Genomic DNA, 19,074 nt, shown 5'->3' with positions numbered 1-19,074 from the left:
CACAAAAACTCATTTCTGGCAGTGTTTGGGGGAGAGAAAGATTTCTGCCGCTTTCCTTGCATGAAGCCAAAAGTCTCTCTCTCTCTCTCTCCCCGAGAACGGAGCTGGAGACAGTATCTTGCGATCCCAAATAATGATCGATTAGTAGGAAAACAGGGTGGGGAATTTTCCTGCAGACTTTTTTGAGGATTTTCCCAGGGTCTCTGCTGCTTTCTGCAGAGACCCTGGGAAAACATCAGCAAGCCACCGTCAGTCAAAATTCATATTAGTGGTCCACCAGATTTTAAATTATGAGTTTGGTGGTCCCTGTGGTCTAAAAGGTTGGCCCCTGATTTAAATGCTCACTGTCCTTTCTTAATTTACAAGTAGCCCCAAAATGCTTGTTAACAGTCAGTGTGCTCCATGCCTGGAATAGAGAAACCCAAGCTGAAATCCAGCCTTAGTTATGGAAATTCACTGGATGACTTTAGGCCAGTTTCTCTCTAATGTATCCAACACAATAAAAATAAGAAAGGGATAGGTTGTAAATAGATAGTGGAAAACAAATTACAATGGTAATTTTTAGTATGCGATTCTTTATATTTATTGAAGCTAGAAGTTTAAATGTTTAAGAAACATGAATGTAAATAGAACGCTTGAAACTTGGGAACAAAGCCAACAGATATTATTCCTGGTGTCATAACCATGAATTTAAAGAACACAGATGTAGTTATTGAAAATCAGGATGATGCTGACAGGCCACGAAGACTCCAAAACCTATTTAAGTTTTATTTCTCTCCTCCACCCTCCCAATAGAGCCAGAAGTCCTGTCATCTCACTACCTAGCTAATTCAGTTTTTAGATGGGAACCTGTATTCCCCATACCAAGAAGAAAGAAGAGACATATGCCTGAGTCTTTGAAGTGGGTGAAGGCCGTCAAATAATTGAAGATTAATAACTGGCTAACAGCCAATATAGCTATCAAATATCAGAAGTGTCCTGACAAAAAAGGGAACTATAAACCAACTTTAACTCCAACTTATCAAAAGGAGGTTATCGTGAAAATGAGTGCCTGCCAAGGAAATGAGGCTCAATAGGGAGGTATTATTTCAGGGAGACAAAAGAACGTATTAGAGGTTAGTACCTGCTCTTATGACTGGTTATTACCAGACTCAGATTCTGTCTTAAAATGGCTTTAGCGACAAATAGGCTATCATCATCATCTGCAACTCAATAGCCTCCTAACAAAAACAAGTCCTGCTTGGGGTGAACATATTTGAAGATGCTATTAAACACTCAGAAAAAGTCCCAATGCTTATTGAAAATTTTATTTATTGTTTAAAAGACACCAACCATCAGGAGCAAAGAAAATTAACAGCAAATCTCTTGCTTTAAAATGGCAAAAAGTTGTTTTGCAAAGATTTTCCGATCCTAACAGTTTCATATTTTCCTATTTCTGAATATATTTTTATGTATGGCCTAACTATAAATAAGAGCACTATAATGTTGGATATATCCTTTTTTAAAAACCCAATTCCTAAGATATTAGGCAGTAAACACAGAACAGGGTGTTTGTAATGTTTATTGTGCTTCTTTCACTGAGTTGGTGAGAAACTGCCTATCAAAACAAATATTTCATTTAATATAGTTTATTTCAACCCTCACAGACACAGGATAGGAATGTTCTGATGAACAGAAAAAGCTGTAATATGTAAGTATTATAATAAACCAAGTTTATGTTCAACCATCATATGAGGCTCTGCCATTCGTTCACTTTGTGCAGGATCTGGAAAACAGATTTAGTAAAATGTTATTTAAGGACAATTGAAGGCATGTGCAGCTAAAAGCATGTCACTTATGCATTATACTTTGTTTCTTCATTTAACCTATATAGAGCAAATTTAATTTATTCAGGTGAAGAGTGGCCTGAATAAAATCTAGTATTTGTTTCTTATCTGAGAGGTGATTTCTTACAGTGTTTACTCAGGTCCAGACATCCTACACATAAATATGTCCCCTCTTCCCTGCAGACTCTACAAAATGTCTAAATGGACATTTTCACATATGAAAAGGAATTCCGCTGGATTGGACTGGACTTATTCTGATCCAGCATTTCCTGATAGTAAACTATAACATAGTAAACTTGACTTACAACAGTTCTTTTACTGACCAAAGCTACAACAGCACTGAAAAAAGTGACTTATAATTGTTCTTCCCACTTAGTGACCAACATCCCCCCCATCACACGAATCATCACACCGTTGCTGTGTCCCAGGGTGATGTGATCACCTTTTGCAACCTTCTGACAAGCAAAATCAATGGAGAAGCCAGATTCACTTAACAACCGGGCTACTAACTTACCAACGGCAGTAATTCACTTAACAGCTGTGGCAAGAAAGGTCGTAAAATGGCACAAAACTCTTACTGAACAACAGAAATGTTGGGCTCAATTGTGGTCGTAAGTCGAGGACTATCTGTAGAGGCCTATTAAAATGTTTAGGGAGCCCAAGGGAAGGGGACAATAAATATGAGCTTAGGTTGTTTCTATTACTAGCCCTCAGCAATATACGGCTATGCATATAAATATGCCATCATGGAAATATGACCCATGTCTCCCTAGAGCTTAAAACTTGTCCAAACTTCAGAAAGATCCTTACCGCCAAGAATGTCTTCAAAACCAATGCAATCATCATTGCCTTTTAAGACATCCAGTGCCAGATTAGAGCTGTGAAGGAAAGGCAGGCGCTGGATCTACAAAAGATTTTACAAGTTAGTCATCCATATTTATTAATAATGAGATATGCCGTATTAAAGGAACAAACAAATCAATATCAAGTGGCTCACTCAGGCTGCACTTTTTATATTCCACCCATGTAATGTTTGAAGAAGGATGCAGATGTAGCATTCGATATATTGAAAAAATATATTTTAAAAATATGAGCTTTACCATTACTTTTGCCGCCATACAGGAATACTGCAGTTCAACAATATCTCACCTCTTCTGAGATGTCAGCAAGAAGAAATAATTGTTCTTCAAAATAATATTTCTATCCTGGTTTTGGTTTACATACTTAATTTTCCATTTGAAAAATAAATTACTTGGGAGGAGCACAACTTTTCAGGCAATAAAGATGTCAGTGTTAATTAACATATTTTACATTGTATTTAATATCAAAAATTGAAATGACAAGTTTTGTGAAGGGGTAATACCACAACACATAATGCCTAGTAGAATTCTCTGAAGAATTTGAAATAATGGCTTTGCAAAGGGTGAGTGAAGCTTATCAAAAAGTAAATCTCAGTGCAGATGGTGAGATTCCAAATAAATCTAGAGCACTAATTTATATTCAATTAATAATCCTGACAAAACACATTATGTAGCTACCCATTTCCTTTTGGATAAAGCAAAGTTAGGCAAAACTCAGAGGACACAGAAATAGTAAATTAAAAGAATGTAGAAATGAGATATCAAGTCCAACTAAATCTAATTTATACTATGGATGCTCAAATATACACTCCCACAAGTATAAATCATCTTGGGCCAGGTCAAACTTATAGGTCCTTGACTTACATAATAGAACCAGAATTTCCATTGTAAATCATGATGGCACCCACATTATTCGATCCGATTTGATTTTTTTTGTGGTGGTTGTTAAGTGAACAATACAATCATTAAGCTAATCTATGTATTCCAATGGGTGTTTTTGCTAGACGCTAGCCGAAGAGGCACAATAGCAAAAACCATTGTAAGTAACAATAGCACTTAAGACTTCTATACCACTTCCCAGTGCTTTACCGCCCTCTCTAAGCAGTTTACAGAGTCAGCATAAGGTCCCCAACAACCTGGGTTCTCATTTTACCAACCTCAGAAGGATGGAAGGCTGAGTCAACCTTGATCTGGTGAGAATCGAACTGCCAAACTGCTTTTATTTTTTTAAAAAAATAAGCATACCTGTTTCACTGCTTTGAATTCCATTTGCAGCTTTAATGGCGCATGTAGCCCTTGAATATTTCTCAGAGTTGAAAAATTCATTTTATCTTGAGTTAAGGAAAACTACCAAAAGAAATTTTAAAAACATTATTTTACACTCCAGGAAGTGAGATGTGAATAACTTAGTAAGAACCATGCACACAGAGAATGCTATTGTTCATTTTTTTTCTCACAGAACAAAAAAGAAAATCTCTTGTCCAGAATAAGCTCAAGCATTCCTTTCCATTAACATACAGCTTTGCTGTTTTACACAAACAGAATTCATGTAACCCACATGTAATGAACAGATGAATGATCCAAATCCTACACAAATCACCCATCACCAATATATTTGCATATTTCTCTTTTCTGTAGAAATAATATCCTATTAAATGTAACTATTTCATAGAACAGGAGTCGCCAATCATTTGGATCTCAGGGACCACCAAACTCATAATTTTAAATCCCGCGGATCACTAATATGAATTTTGACTGACGGTAGCTTGCTGATGTTGGTGGGAAAGTCGGTCCCATATTCCAGAGCTGCATAGTCATAGGACTGGCCTGTGCACTGGCCTGCCATGGATGAGCTGTTCCGGGATGACCAAAGGGCCAGTCTTGTGACTACTGCAGCTCTGGAATATGGGACCGGCCCTTGGTGAGGTTGAAAATCTCCGCCTTAGGGAGTAGCATGTGTAATGTGCAAATTTGCAGGTGGTGCAACATGCAAAAAGCAGTGCAGTCCTCGTCGGCCAGGACGAGGTAATGGTGCTGTTGCGGCAAGAGGGGGGCAGCGGCACAGGCAGGCCAAAGCGGCGAGGGATACAGCTGGAAGGTGCAAGGGCACCACAAGCTGCAAAAAGAGTACAGAACACTTTGGTAGGGTTATTTATGAGTAAATAGAAATGTTGAAAATTCCATTGGAACGTAAAATTCCTGTTGTCAATCATGTCACGTTAGAGAAGACTAAATGGATAACAAGAGGAAGACAGCAGTGGCTAGGTTAATGGTTTTGAAGAGAAATTGAATGAAGAACAAATTTTTGCCCAGTGAGACCATGATCGATTGAGGAAGGAAGAAAATGAAGTAGGTTAGAGGAAAGTAGGAAGAGCTTGGCTTTGTATAGCAGGAGCACCACGTTAATTGCATCAGCATTCCGTCTTCGCTTGAGGAGTCTGGCCGAAGTTTCTCACGCTGCTCATGCTTCAGTGCTTTGACTCTCAAGGACAGTTCGGCCAAGCTACCTGCAAAATTCTCTCTCTCTCTCTCTGTCTCTGTCTCTCTCTGCGCTCGCAGAAGCAGCGCGAGAAACTTTGGCTGGGCTCTTGAGACACAAGTGATTCCGGTTGCTTCTCTCCGTGAGCGCTCAAGAGACAGAGGATTTTGCAGATAGCTTGGCCGAACTCCTGTCCCTGGGAGTCAAAGCGCTGAAGTGGCCACCCTCTACAGTGGAGATTTCCAACCCCACCGGTACATTTATTAGTGAAGGAAACCCTTTGTGGACTATTTGCTGAAAGTGGGGGAAAAAATGAACCGGTGACTTATGGATTTGGTTATTAGAAAGCATAAAACATCAGAAGAAGGTAATCATGATACAACTTTAAAGATGGAGGAAACATGACAAATTTGTAACTGCCGCAAAAGATTAAAAGCAGCACCTTTATTTTTCTTTTATTTATTGACCACTTTTCCTTACTCTTAAATTTGTATCATTTTTTACTGTTGGATAGAATTCTTTAAAAAAAAAAATTCTCTCTCTCAATTGAATTTATTTTCTTTTTGGGAATGGAAAATTGAAATAGTAAATCAATCCAAGATATGAGCTATATAAAGCCAAGCTCTTCCTACTTTCCTCTAACCTACTTCATTTTCTTCCTTCCTCAATCGATCATGGTCCCACTGGGCAAAAATTTGTTCTTCATTCAATTTCTCTTCAAAACCATTAACCTAGCCACTGCTGTCTTCCTCTTGTTATCCATTTAGTCTTCTCTAACGCGATATGATTGACAACAGGAATTTTACGTTCCAATGGAATTTTCAACATTTCTATTTCCTCATAAATAACCCTACCAAAGTGTTCTGTACTCTTTTTGCAGCTTGTACTAATTATTCAAAAGTATCTATTCTGTAAATTACTGGTTGTTTAGAATGTCTCAGTTAATTCTGATTTTAGTTCAGGCATATGAAGAGATACATTTTACTATGGACAGTTATTTTTAATATCTATAACTACATCTATACCTATCTATAATATTCCCTTCCACTTACATTCTTCTCTGAAAGTTCCAAAGGATGAACGGGAAAAAGTTCACTCTTCACATGTGGAAAGCTGCAAACACAAGTAAACAGAGATACCGTATAAAATCTTACGTCAAAATAAAGTCTTGTGAATGAAGGCAAATATACATGTCAAGTCTTGTTTCCTTCATCAACTTTATAAACCATTCCAAATACAGACTTGAATTCTAAAAAGCCTGAAAATCTGACAGAAAGCACTTAATTATTTTAATTATTTTTTTTCTTCATTTTTACCACTGTAATGTTCATTATATAGTATATTTCCCCTTAGCACATTTATATACTACTGAAAACATTTTAATTCTATTCCAGGAATTTAGTTTAGTTTACTTTGTCACTGCACATTATACAACAAAATTAAATGTCATCTTCAGTGTACATTATAACTGTAAAAATAAAACACACACACTCTTCACATTCTACACAATTGAATTGAAAACCCAATATTGCATTATTTACCAGTAGCCTTGAAGTATATCAATTGTGAGATAAATAGCCCTTGAATACAGGTAATCCGTGACTTAAAACCATTTGTTGAGCGACTGTTCAAAGTTACAACAGCACTGAAACAAAGTGACATGTGACCAGTTCTCACACTTACAATAATTGCAGCATCTCCATGGTCATCTGAACAAAATATGGGTGCTTGGCAACTGACATTTTTCCCTTAACCAACTAGTTTGGTGTAGTGCAGGGGTGTCCAACCTTGGCAACTTTAAGACTTGTGGACACCCCTGGTGTAGTGGTTAAAGCATCAGGCTAGAAACCAGGAGACTTATAGGTTCTTTTCCTGCCTTAGACACAAAGACATCTGGTTGACTTTGGGCTACTCACTTTCTCTCAGCCCTAGGAAGCTGGCAAAGGCAAGCCAGTTCTGAAAACCTTGCCAAGAAAACTACAGGGACATGCCTGAAGGAAAGGAACTCCCCCCCCCACCCACCCCAATGACTAATAACATTTAAAATTTCAGTCTTGTTTAGCTTACTCTTAAGTGACACTCTCTATCAGTTACCAGGCTATTCTCAGTTAGCATTATGGCGTATCTAGTGTGAAAGAAAAACGAGGCATGAATATTTCCACAGTAGATAATATGCCTTAAAACAAGGCTGACCACTCCAGAGTTTTTTGTGACATGTAGTTGCAGTACTATATGAACCCAGCCAATGTTATTTTATAAATATGTATCTTAGCATAGTGTGTGACTCCAAATATTCAGTAGCCTAGTCATTCACTTATTTTACCACTAAAATTACAACCCTTTGCAGCCACATTTTCCACAATGATTTGTTTACTCATAGGTGCGGCTTTGCTCTGCATTAGGAAGGCTTCTCACTGGGTGGTCGAATGCATCAAGAAAGACTCCAGGCAGGTTCTATCTTGGGTGAGCTGCCCCGATCATGAGCTCAGGGAAGCTCTTTTATTAAAAACACATAGTGATACGTCATAAGCGGTGAATTCTATCCAATCATGATGTTACATGAGCAGAAGTATTAGTGGACACATAGCAGCATCCAATTACAGTTACATGGTCAGTTTAAAAGGTACAAAGTAACAAATCAGCGCCTGCAGTCCAGTTATTAGCCCATGATGACGTGTTGTTGATTGATGTTCTTTGTTCCTGGTACACGCTTTCAGCCTACTTGAGGCCTTGAGGCCTGGTATGTACCGAAACTATTGAAGCTGATTTATTACTGCAATAGGTAAAAGAATTCCAAAGAGACAGAACACACTTGTGCAGACCCTTTTGTCCCAGACATCAAGCTGATTGGAAATGGTAGCAATCCATTACTACTAACAGAAGGAACTTTTCACCTGATTCAAGAGGATGAATTGGTTTCTTTACCTAAACAAACTGGAAGCATTCTGGAGAATGTTTTAGGGCCATAATTCTGTAGAAATAATCTCTATATTAAGTATTTATTTATTGCTATCTTGATCTTGAACACTTCTATTAAGAAGTTGAAGTTATAGTTATACTAAATGGCTGAAGATCTGGCACATCAAAATATATTTATGTTTCAGTTTATTACAAGAAAAGATCAGCCTGCAAACAGATACTAGTCTAAAAATTGACTGGAATTTTTTTTTTTTAGTTTATATTTTTGATTTTTTTTTTTTTTTTCCCTATATTGCAAACAGATACTAGTCTAAAAATTGACTGGAATTTTTTTTTTTAGTTTATATTTTTTGAAAATAAACTATTTCCACACTATTTTTCACAAAAGCACACATAGATCAGGCAGAAGCTTTTTCCCCCCCATATTGATCTCTGATTACACAGGAAATTCACCCTGATATTTCTATAAACATCTGGTACTTACCCTCTGTGTATCACATCATGACTTTCAAATGTTCCACTAGCTGAAAAATCAGGAACTGAAATGCTGTCCTTCAACTGAGATCCAAGCCCCCTGGTATTCTTAAACAGAAGAAAGCTATTATTGTAGACAGACAACACTGTTCATCTCAATACAATTAATTCTGTGCAACTGAGACTTCAAACTTTGCAATAACTGTTTGTTAAATACAAGTAGTCCTTGACTTACAACCTTTCATTTAGCGACCATTTAATGTTACAATGGCATTGAAGAAAGTGATATGACCATTTTTCACACTTATTACCTTTGCAGCATCCCCAGGGTCACGTGATCAAAATTTAGATGCTTGGCAACTGGTTCATACTTATGATTGTTGCAAAGTCCTGGGTCATGTGATCACCTTTTGCAAACTTCCAACAAGTAAAGTCAACGAGAAAGACAATTTCACTTAACAACCAATTTACTAACTAAACAACTGCAGTGATTCCCTTAACAACAGTGGCAAGAAAGGTCATGAAATGAGGCAAAATTCTTAACTGTGTCACTTAATACCAGAAATTTTGGGATCAGCTTTGGTCACAAATGGAGGACTATCTATAGATGACATAGCATTCAAAGTTAGAGCATTTTAAAATCATTTCCCCTGTTTAATACACATTTAACACAGAAGCATATTATCTTGTAGGTAAATCTGGGCTGTAACATTAAAGCTCTAACAGTTTTGATCTATTCTGTCCTGTCAAAGTAGCAAACGAAGTTAAAACAATGTATAAATTGTTTGGACCTAATAGTATAGATTAGATACTTTGATAATTACTAAATTTACACCCAGTGCAATTCATCACGTGACTAGCTCTTCTCTGACTTGCTAAATCAATTACTTTGGTGTGCAGGCTGTTCTTAAAACAGTTCTTGTGACTACAATTTCTACAACAATTAATATATGACAACACTTATTGGAATTATTAAAATCTTTTTATAAAACAATACAGAAACATGTTTATTATATTTTTATCCATGCACATACTTGATCAACTCAATACAGCAAACATAGTACTCCATACAACAGTACAATTTAAACCTTTGTTCCTGCAATCTGAGTAAACATACTTCTATCAAATTGTAAAAATCAAAGAGTTCAACCAAGGGACTTGCCACAATGGCAACAATTCTTTCTACGTTTAAAGTATCTCTAAACATTCTCACTTCCAGGAAGATGAAAGGAGCAAAGGAACCATACATTTGGGTTAGTTACTAAAAAGTTTGACAAAAACTATATTTGTGCTTCTGTCAGCCAAGCACTATATCTATCTGATAAATGACGGAGAGGGGGTGTGGGGGTGTGAGAGAGAGATGAAAACTCAGGGATATGCAAAATGGTTTATTTACAACAAAAATCCATTGTAAAACAAGCAGAATATATAAAGAGGGAAAACACTTACCATAAATTGTAGAACAAGACGCCCCCATACTTTATCTACTTAGTGCCAGGATTCACCAGCCCACCCCACCCCACAATATATTAAATATTCCCATAAAGTTGTACATAATTCTAAGGAATGGTTCACTATAAACAGCAATACAACAAAATAATATTAAGACCATATCACAGTCAGAAAATATAGAACAGATTAATTTATGACCTGAGATATAAGCTGATGTTATACTATGAAGCCAAGATTCCCACAAGTATTAGCAACACTTGTTTCCTTTCCCACCATCAGCTTTTCTTGTTTATTTTAACTGTACCTTATTTGTGTCTCTTTCAACCAGTCTGCATGGGTTATTGCACCGCATAATCCTGACATGAATCTCCAGGCATTTCCTTTGCCAAAAAACACACCTCTATTTTACAAATATTTAGAGTGTATAAATTTAAAATGAGCTGACTTATTAAAGCACAAGGCTTGACACTGGATAGATTAAGTAAATAAGAAGCTGAACTGCAGGAAATCCTCCAACAATGATACTGAAACTAATGTGCTATTGCTTCCTTGTGGAAGTGAAATATCTGCAAAGTAAATCCTGCAAAAATCTTGCCAGCCGACAGCAATCCAGCAAAAGTAACCAAGAGTCTGGTCCCAGGGCAAAGTGAATGTTTGCCATTGTTCAAAAGCTGCATTTCCATTAACATCAAGAGTGATGCTACCATATTTAATAAGTGAAATGTCTTTTTATACATGGTTGCTTAGAAATCAATCATTTCCCCAATTTCTAGCCACTGCATTTAAAAAATAATAATAATAAAGTAATTTCATTCTTATGTTTAGTTGTCCATCCCAGTATGATGATTGTACCACTATTTGTTTTTCTCCATAAATAATGCAAGTATTTATGTGTTGGATCTTGTCACCATAGTTTTAATATTTGCAAAGATAGCATTTCTTAATTGTGATATATGTTTATTTGCAACTATTTTTTAAGCAAAATCCATATAAAATTACAAATATCCACATTAGTTCAATACATCTCCTCTAATACTAACAACACTATCTTCAACATATGCTTTTGTATCTTCCTTACAGCCATTGCAAATAATGTTCATCTGTGTCAGTCAACAGAAAATAGATTTTTTTTCTTCTAAACTAGACAGATTCAGCTGGATTAACAAAGGCAGAAGAATATTTGCACACATGTTATTTCCTAATTTATATCCAACCTTTTCTCCAGCACCAAAGGCAGTGTATACAACATTCCCTCTTCTAATTTTATCCCATAGCCATAACCTGTTAGGTAAGCTGGGCTGAAAGAGAGTGGCTGGCCAAAAGTCAGCACATGAACTTCCAAAGACGAGTGTCTACTTGAACTTGGGTTTTCCCAATCTTAGTTTAATATCTTTGGAAGCTTATCATTTCTCCATCACTGGTGCTTTTTCAAGCATGCATGCAATCATATTTCTAGGCTACAGACTGCATTTGAAATGGAAAGCAGTTAAATATAAACCCTGTAATCAAATCTACTGTCTTAATCCAAGTAAATCCATGTAAATTTTTTTGTCAAACCCACGTTGACAAAAGATCAGTATAGAAAAAAAGCAAACTTGACAAGTAACACAGCTCTTTTTTTTAGGAAGCATTCGGCTGCAGTTGCACCAGTATAGCAGCACATTAAAAAACGAAACTGAAGATTATAAACCTGATGCAGTAAAATATCTTTGTTAGCCGCCGCTAAGCCTGAACAAACTGCTGAAATAAATAAAATATTAAACCGTGATATTAAACCCATAGACATCCTGCAGAAATCTAGAATTTGAGCTCCCGTTAATTGGCCAAGAAAACCCTCGGGCTGGTTAAGAAATGCAGCATCCCAGATTTGGGGAAAGACCTCACGTGCCCATCTAGACTCTCGGAACCCAAATACCACCAGGCCTGCTTCTGATAACGCGGAACCCCGTCGGGAAAGCCAGGAATAAGCCAGCATTGAACATTAAGGTAACCTCCGGTTTAAAAAAAAAAAATCCCGGTTCCGCAGCACGCGAGAGCCAACAGTCCTCGGTTCGTCGCGGTGGATCTTCTCCCTTTCTCGCGCCTCGCGTCCCCTCCTTTCGCTCGCCCGCCCCGCGCGCGTTCTTCGCCTCCCTTCAACCCCGCAACGAGCCACTCACCATCTTTGCACAGTCACCGGCGGCGGCTTCCTTCCGCGGGCTCCAGGTGACGAGGAGAGCGCGGTGACGTCAAACACACCCGCCCCGACGTGCACGAAATTCTCGCGCGACGGGAGAAGAAAGTAGGTTTGAGAACGAGCTCAGGGCGCGGGAGGGGGCGGGGCTTGGAAGGGTCCTCCACCCGCCAATAGGAGGCGGCCGCTGGCGGGCAGAAAATTGTTTCCTACTGTATTGTGTGATTCTTTGTTAAGCGTCTCGGCTTCACAAATTATTGCAGTTATTATTAGCTGCTTTCTATTTCTGATAGTCCTGCTGGGATGTTTTCTCACAGTTGCTGCCTCTGGGAGGTCAAAATAAAAGTGGGGAGGAAAAAATAGATTAAAGACTTGCATTATCTTTTTTATTTATTTGTTTGTTTGTTTGTGCTTACAAGATAATAGGTATAAGTAAAAACACAGTTATGAATACATGGATACATATAAGAAAAATAAAAAATATATAAAAGAAACAATAGGACAGGGACGGTAGGCAGGTTGCTGCGCTTATGCACGCCCCCTACAATAGGTCAATAGTAGACAGTCTAAGGTTAAAGTTTTTGGGGTTTGGGGAAGAAAGCACAGAGTCAGGTAGAGTATTCCAGACATTGACCACTCTGTTGCTGAAGTCGTATTTCCTGCAATCAAGTTTGGTGCGGTTAACCTTCAGTTTGTATCTATTGTTTGCTCTTGTATTGTTATGGTTGAAGCTGAAGTATTCATTGACTGGTAGGACATTGCAATGTATGATTTTATATACTATACTTAGATTGGATGGAAGGTGGTGTAGTTCTAATTTTCTAGATCTAGAATTTCAAGTCTGGTGGCATAAGATATTCTGCAATGAGTAGAGGAGTGGAGAAATCTTGTGAAATATTTCTGGACTTTCTCAACTGTGTTAATATCAGATATGTAATGTGGGTTCCAGACCAATGAGCTGTATTCGAATATTAGTCTAGCAAATGTTTTGTATGCTCTAGTTATTAGTGTAATATTACCAGAGAAAAAGCTACATAATATTAGGTTGACAACTCTTAACGCCTTTTTGGCTATGTAGTTACAGTGGGCTCTAGCACTTGGGTCATTTGAGATGAGTACACCAAGATCCTTGACAGAGTTTGGATCATCAACAAGGTCACGGCATGCAAAATATAGGAGATCCAAGCACAATAAATCAATCAGCGTTTCTTGAACTCTTCTAAGACAGGCATTAAATGCTTGGTTTTATAATAGTTGAGAGAACCCCTACCCATCGTTTATTTGTGGCCACTATCTGTTCCATTACTAAAAAGCTCTTATTGTTGTGAAATGTTTCCTGATGTTAAACCAAAATCATCTTCCTTATAGTTTAAATCCATTGTTTCTTAAGCTATATTTTGCAGCAACTGTAAAACAAGCTTGTTTCACATTATGGTCCTAAAGATTTTTGAAGACAACTATCATGTCTTCTCTTTCCCAGCCTAAACATTTAGGCAACTTTTTCTCATACCTTTCTTATTCCAGTGCCTTCCTTTATCATAATTGGTTATTCTTTGGATATTCACCAGGCTTGTCAATGTCCTTTCAGCGACATTTCTGAACTATGAAAAGATTGACATATTTACATCTGATACTTTGTCAAAATTAGCATGTGAATGGATGGTTTTTTTTAAATATACAGTGCAATATGGTGTAGCTTAATACTATTGCTGTAATCCTTCATGTGAGATATATTTCTGAAGTTATCTCCAAAAGGGTCACCACCATAAAAAAATACCTCGTTTCCTTGAGGTTTCATTATCTAAACTAATCCAAAAGGAGAAATAGCAGAGGTAGAACAGCATAGAAGGAGCTTAAAACCAATCTTGATTTCACTCAACAAATGCCTTTTTTTGAAGGGCAGGGCGTAAAAATTATGAAAGAAAATAAAATGCCCCATTTAGCATGGGGTCATATTGCTGGAGCATAAATAAAATAATGAGTGAATAATTTCTTGCCTCAACTTACAAAACCATTTGTTTAGTGACCATTCAGAGTTACAACAGCACTGGAAAAAGTGAATTATGAGTGATTTCCAGACTTGGTCATATGATCAAAATTCGATGCTTGGCAACTGGTTTAGATTTAGGATGGTTTCAGAATCCTGGGACCATGTGATCACCTTTTGCAACCTGCTGACAAGCAAAGTCAATGGGGAAGCCAGATTCACTCTACCACTGTATTACTAACTTAACAACTGCAATGATTCACTTAACAACTGTGGCAAGAATGGTTGTAATATGGGGCAAAACTAACAATTGTCATTCTTAGTAACAGAATTATGGGCTCAAATGTTGTCATAAGTCGAGGATTACCTGTAGATACCTACTAATCAAATGACAAAGGTTTTTTTTATTCATAGGAATAGGCATCAGTATGAGACATTTTTTAGCAAAAAAATTTTTTAGCACATCAGCTGTTATGCTTCTTTTCTGTACTCAAACTCAGCCTTAATTAACAGAATTTTGTTCTATTGTTTAGCTTAGCATGATCTGCATGCCATCATACCTTAAAACGCTTAGTCGTATTATAATAAAGGTTGATCTTTGCCAAATAGTATAGTGGAACAACTTAATACCTGATATTTGACTATATTTTTTCTACACATTTAAAAGTTGCAAAGTAAATATTAGCTTAATTAATGTAGGGCATTTTTTTATTAAAAAGTATGGAATGTTCTTAAGTTTCTGCTTAGCTAATTTCCTAGAAAAGAAGTAAATCTTTCATGTTTTTCTCTTATATTTGTGTTTGTTGATCAGGATGTGAAACATTTACATTTCAAAGTTGTCCTTGTAGATGTAGGATATAGACACAACACCCTCATTACACGTACATAATTGACATATGTTTAGGCTATATAACAAAAGAATGTATTGTTGCAGTAATAATTTGGTTTCCCTTAAAAGCAGACTTCCATAAAAGGGTAAAATGCTAAATATAAATAATGAGAAAGTTTTGCCAACAGGTTTGTTTCCCTGCCTCCCTCCCCCGCCTTCCTGGATTTGCCTTTCTTTTAATTAATCTTTGAAGTTGATAAGATAGGTGATAATTTTGTCCAAGTTAACAGAGTAAATCTAACTGAGAAAGTTGTTACCTCAGAATTTGTTGGTTGGTTGGTTGGTTGGTTCATTCATTTATTCGTTAGCTTTATCTCCTGCATTTCTTCCAGAAGCTAATTTAAGCAGTATATATAACCCTTCCATTAAAAAACACAGAATGACATTAACCTATATAACTTTAATTCAGAAAAGTTAAAATAGTTTGGACCACCTACTTTTAGCAAATAAAACTGAATTTACATTCTATAAACCTGTACTGAATAAGACTTGGTCCACTCTAACATTCCCTAGAATGAAGTGTTCCACCCATCCATGAAGTGCTACCCAAATAGCAGCACTATTTGTGGAGAGGCTGCAATGAATTGTGGATGCTCCAAAAATGGTGCCAACTTCTGGAATGGCTTGCAGGTGTGCCAAGATTGGGAGTGACCTGCAACATGAGCTCTAGAGCTTCAGAGATTTACAGAAGATAAGTGTGCAATCAATGACAGGAGGTGGGGAGGAGGGCAAGGGACCTAACGGGGTGGGAAGCAGACCCCAAGGTCTATAGGGACCCTAAAGGGCAACAAGTGGAGTGTGGACTGCCCCAGGTCTCCCACTTAACAATTGCATTGGGGAAAACAGGGATAGGGGTTCTAAAGTGAAGCAATCATAGGTGCCTTGTTTAACAGCTATCACATCTTGCAACTATAATGGACAGGCTTCACTGTAGTCCTAAATCAAGGATTGGCTCATGTGAGTAAAATCTATATATTTTTGAAATGTTTACAATAGTTACCTGTAATAAAAATAGATATTCTCGGTGTCTTTTAACTTTTATTTATTTTAATCCTTATGTTCATAAAAACAATAATGTCAGCCAGGGAAAATTCTCCAGGATTGATATTTGTCAAGGTACATAGTTAATTATAAAGACTGGTAACTTTCAAAATTTATGACTTGTTTTAAGCAAGTAGGTTATGCTTCTCTGCATGAAAATATACAAATTCAAGTATGGACATTGATTTCAATAAGTGTATAATTCGATTTGGTGATTTATATTGTGTTGACCAATATATGATCAAGTAGCTTTAAGTTTTCAGCCTTGGAATAGACAGAATTGAGGGGGAAAAAACTTCAAAAAGATGTTATAATGCAACTTTAATAGTACAAGGGGTAATGAAAGTATTAACCTAATTTTGCAATGTCAGTAAACAACCTGTTCTATGTATATTAATTTCTATAGAAAAATAATTCTGTTCAGGAAAATTTTTACTACCTAAGAGAACTTTGTCAAGAGTGATTCATGAGCTTGTTTAAGTGAATGTCTTAATAAATGTATTAGAAATAAATATACATACTTAAATAATATTTACATTATATAAGTATATATAGAATTGGAACTGATAGATGTTATAACAGTATATTATACTTTGTTTCTTTTTTATGCATTATTTTCTTCAAGACTATGTATTTGCATAGTAATTTTCTTTGTGTTTTGTTCTTTTTCTAAAAAAAATAAATTAAAAAAGTGAAAGTCTTTATTAGCATTCATGAAATAAAATAAACACTTGTTCTTTGATCTCTAACCAACCCTTTCTTGTTAATCTGTGCTAGACTTTTATGTTTCAGGGCTGATTGTAGATGTAGTTATTTGAAAAGTGATTTTGTTTTAAATTATTTAGCTTTTTCTACATATTAGATAAACACAGGCATGTTTTGCTAAAGATTAAAAATAATTTTCACACAACACTGCAAAACGTAGCAAAGATAATAATGTGTAGGCGTCAGTGTGTTCCAAAACAAAACTCTCTGGGGGCCTCTTTTAACACACTGCTACGTTAAAATCGTGTTCTGAATGCCTCAGGAAACCCCTACTTGAACCCACCCTTTCCTGAAAGTGGTGAAAGTATTTTTAAAAATATTGCAGTGAAAAAAGTTGCTGCCAGCTTTACCAGATCAGATTGCTTTGTTTGGTTGCTGTTACCAGTTATTTCAGTTTGTGTCCAACATATTGATAATGCTACTGTTTTCAAAATAACTTTCAATGTAAAATTGAAAGTGGGTGAGGACAGAAATTCTGTTAAGACCAACCTGGATGTTAAAGGAAAATAAAACAGTTTTAATTTTTCTAAGACTTTCCTAAGACTAGGTGTTTAAAAAGAAAGAGTTGGGGAAACCTGATATTGTGGCCATTATGGAATCAGTCCCAAACAAGATATTATATACTAACTTTATTTACTGTTTGGTACCTCAGTTGTTAAGATTACTATAAACCTGAGAATAGAAGCAAAAAGTTTACATTTATAATAGCCACAACTTTTCATTATAGCCAAAAAAAATCCCACCCCACAACCATTTGCTTGCTTGTCTCAGAATCCTGTTACTTTTGTCTTTTTGAGGTCTGGTGATATTATGTATTATACTTACTGCCATATTGTGTTTACTTAATCAAAATATCCTTTCAATTCAATTATAGTGAAAGATTGCCAATACAAGTAGAATTTTGTATGTAAGACAAATTCACATAAATAGAGTCAGCACGTCATAGAGAAGCAGAAATATACAAAGTACCTATTACAGTAAAAGAAAAATATTTGGGGTGTCATATTTGCAAACAATCACTAGAGGTTGCTCCATAGCTAAATACTCTCCACACCTTTGGCCGAGTTGTAAAAGTCTACCTGATAATACCAGCTGTTTTCTCAAAATATACATAGAAGGTGTCCTGTTTCAGGTATATTTGCCAGCTGATAATAGCAATTTACTGAGAGCTGAGAAGATGAAAGACAGAGGAGGAATGGAATGTATATCAAAACAGTATCTTGGAATAAAAGCTTGCCTGGGTAGTTTGCTTCCAACAGGAATGCACAGAAGCAAAGACAAAATCTAATCCAAAATTTAGCGAGCCAAGATTCATTAGCCAATCCAAAGGTTGGAAGTTCAGGATTTTCCAAATGAGCAGAATACACAGGAACAACATACCAGAACAGGCAGTCAGATTGCTGTTTAACGTGATTGCTACTTAAATCAGGCTGCAGCCAGTTCTCTTTAATTAAAAGTTATTTCCTTGCTTGGCAAGGAGCCTCCCTGAGGATCTTTGCCCCATTCTCTGCTCCACTTGCTGAGTCTGAGGGCTTGGAAGCTGTATGTCATCATCTGACTGCTCCAGTTTTTCTCATGGTACCTTTGTCAGGGGATTCCTGCCCTGAAGCTCGTGTTCCAATAGTTCAACTGCAGCAATTTCCTCAGAGTCAGTATCAGAGCCTGAGTCCTGGACCATTACAGAAGATAGATACAAAGGATTTTTGTCTGTTTGGTTTTCTTTTATAAATGTTATTAATTTTCATTATAAAAAAACAAAAGTTAGAAACTAAGAGAAGGAGAAAAGTGCAAGAGAACACTTTTTTCTACCTTTTTTCAGGGCAGAAAATACAGAAACAAAAAACAACCTCAACCTTTTGCTTTACATTTCACATCATTTTAAGCCATTTCTATATAAAATCGTTCTAATGATCTAAAATCAGTTTGTTCCGCTTCAAGCAAAAAGTCCAGAAGCGGTTTCCAAACTAGATCTGTTCCAAGTAGAAGCAACTAGATATTCTCTTTAATAAAAAACATTAGTTTTGGTCCACTAACTCTGTCACATTTACCATCTACTTTTCCATTTTGAGAATTAGTGTATCTTTCCATCTTTCTGTATATAAGATTCTTGCTGCTGTCAACAAGTATAATAACAAAGTTCCAATTTTTCTTCCAAGTTTTTTTGTCCATCAAATGTAAAAAGGAGAACTGGTTTTAATTTTATATTTAT

General features: G+C 36.5%; 1 protein-coding gene across 1 annotated transcript; it reads right to left on the bottom strand.

The window, feature by feature from the left end:
* Nucleotides 1–1,545: 1,545 nt before the first annotated feature.
* On the bottom strand, nt 1,546–12,509 carry POMP (proteasome maturation protein). Its single transcript, XM_026675043.2, has 6 exons — nt 12,170–12,509; nt 8,569–8,666; nt 6,218–6,278; nt 3,932–4,033; nt 2,637–2,730; nt 1,546–1,765 (listed from the first exon to the last, which is right to left on the bottom strand). Exons 1-6 carry the CDS (start codon nt 12,170–12,172, stop codon nt 1,698–1,700), a joined length of 426 nt encoding a protein of 141 aa, XP_026530828.1. The 5' UTR covers nt 12,173–12,509; the 3' UTR covers nt 1,546–1,697.
* Nucleotides 12,510–19,074: the final 6,565 nt, after the last annotated feature.

Source organism: Notechis scutatus, chromosome 5, assembly GCF_049901735.1.
Source record: "Notechis scutatus isolate UNSWTSFEM ecotype Mainland chromosome 5, rNotScu1.2, whole genome shotgun sequence".
Lineage (NCBI taxonomy): Eukaryota > Metazoa > Chordata > Lepidosauria > Squamata > Elapidae > Notechis > Notechis scutatus.
This window is presented reverse-complemented; position numbering and strand designations above follow the sequence as displayed.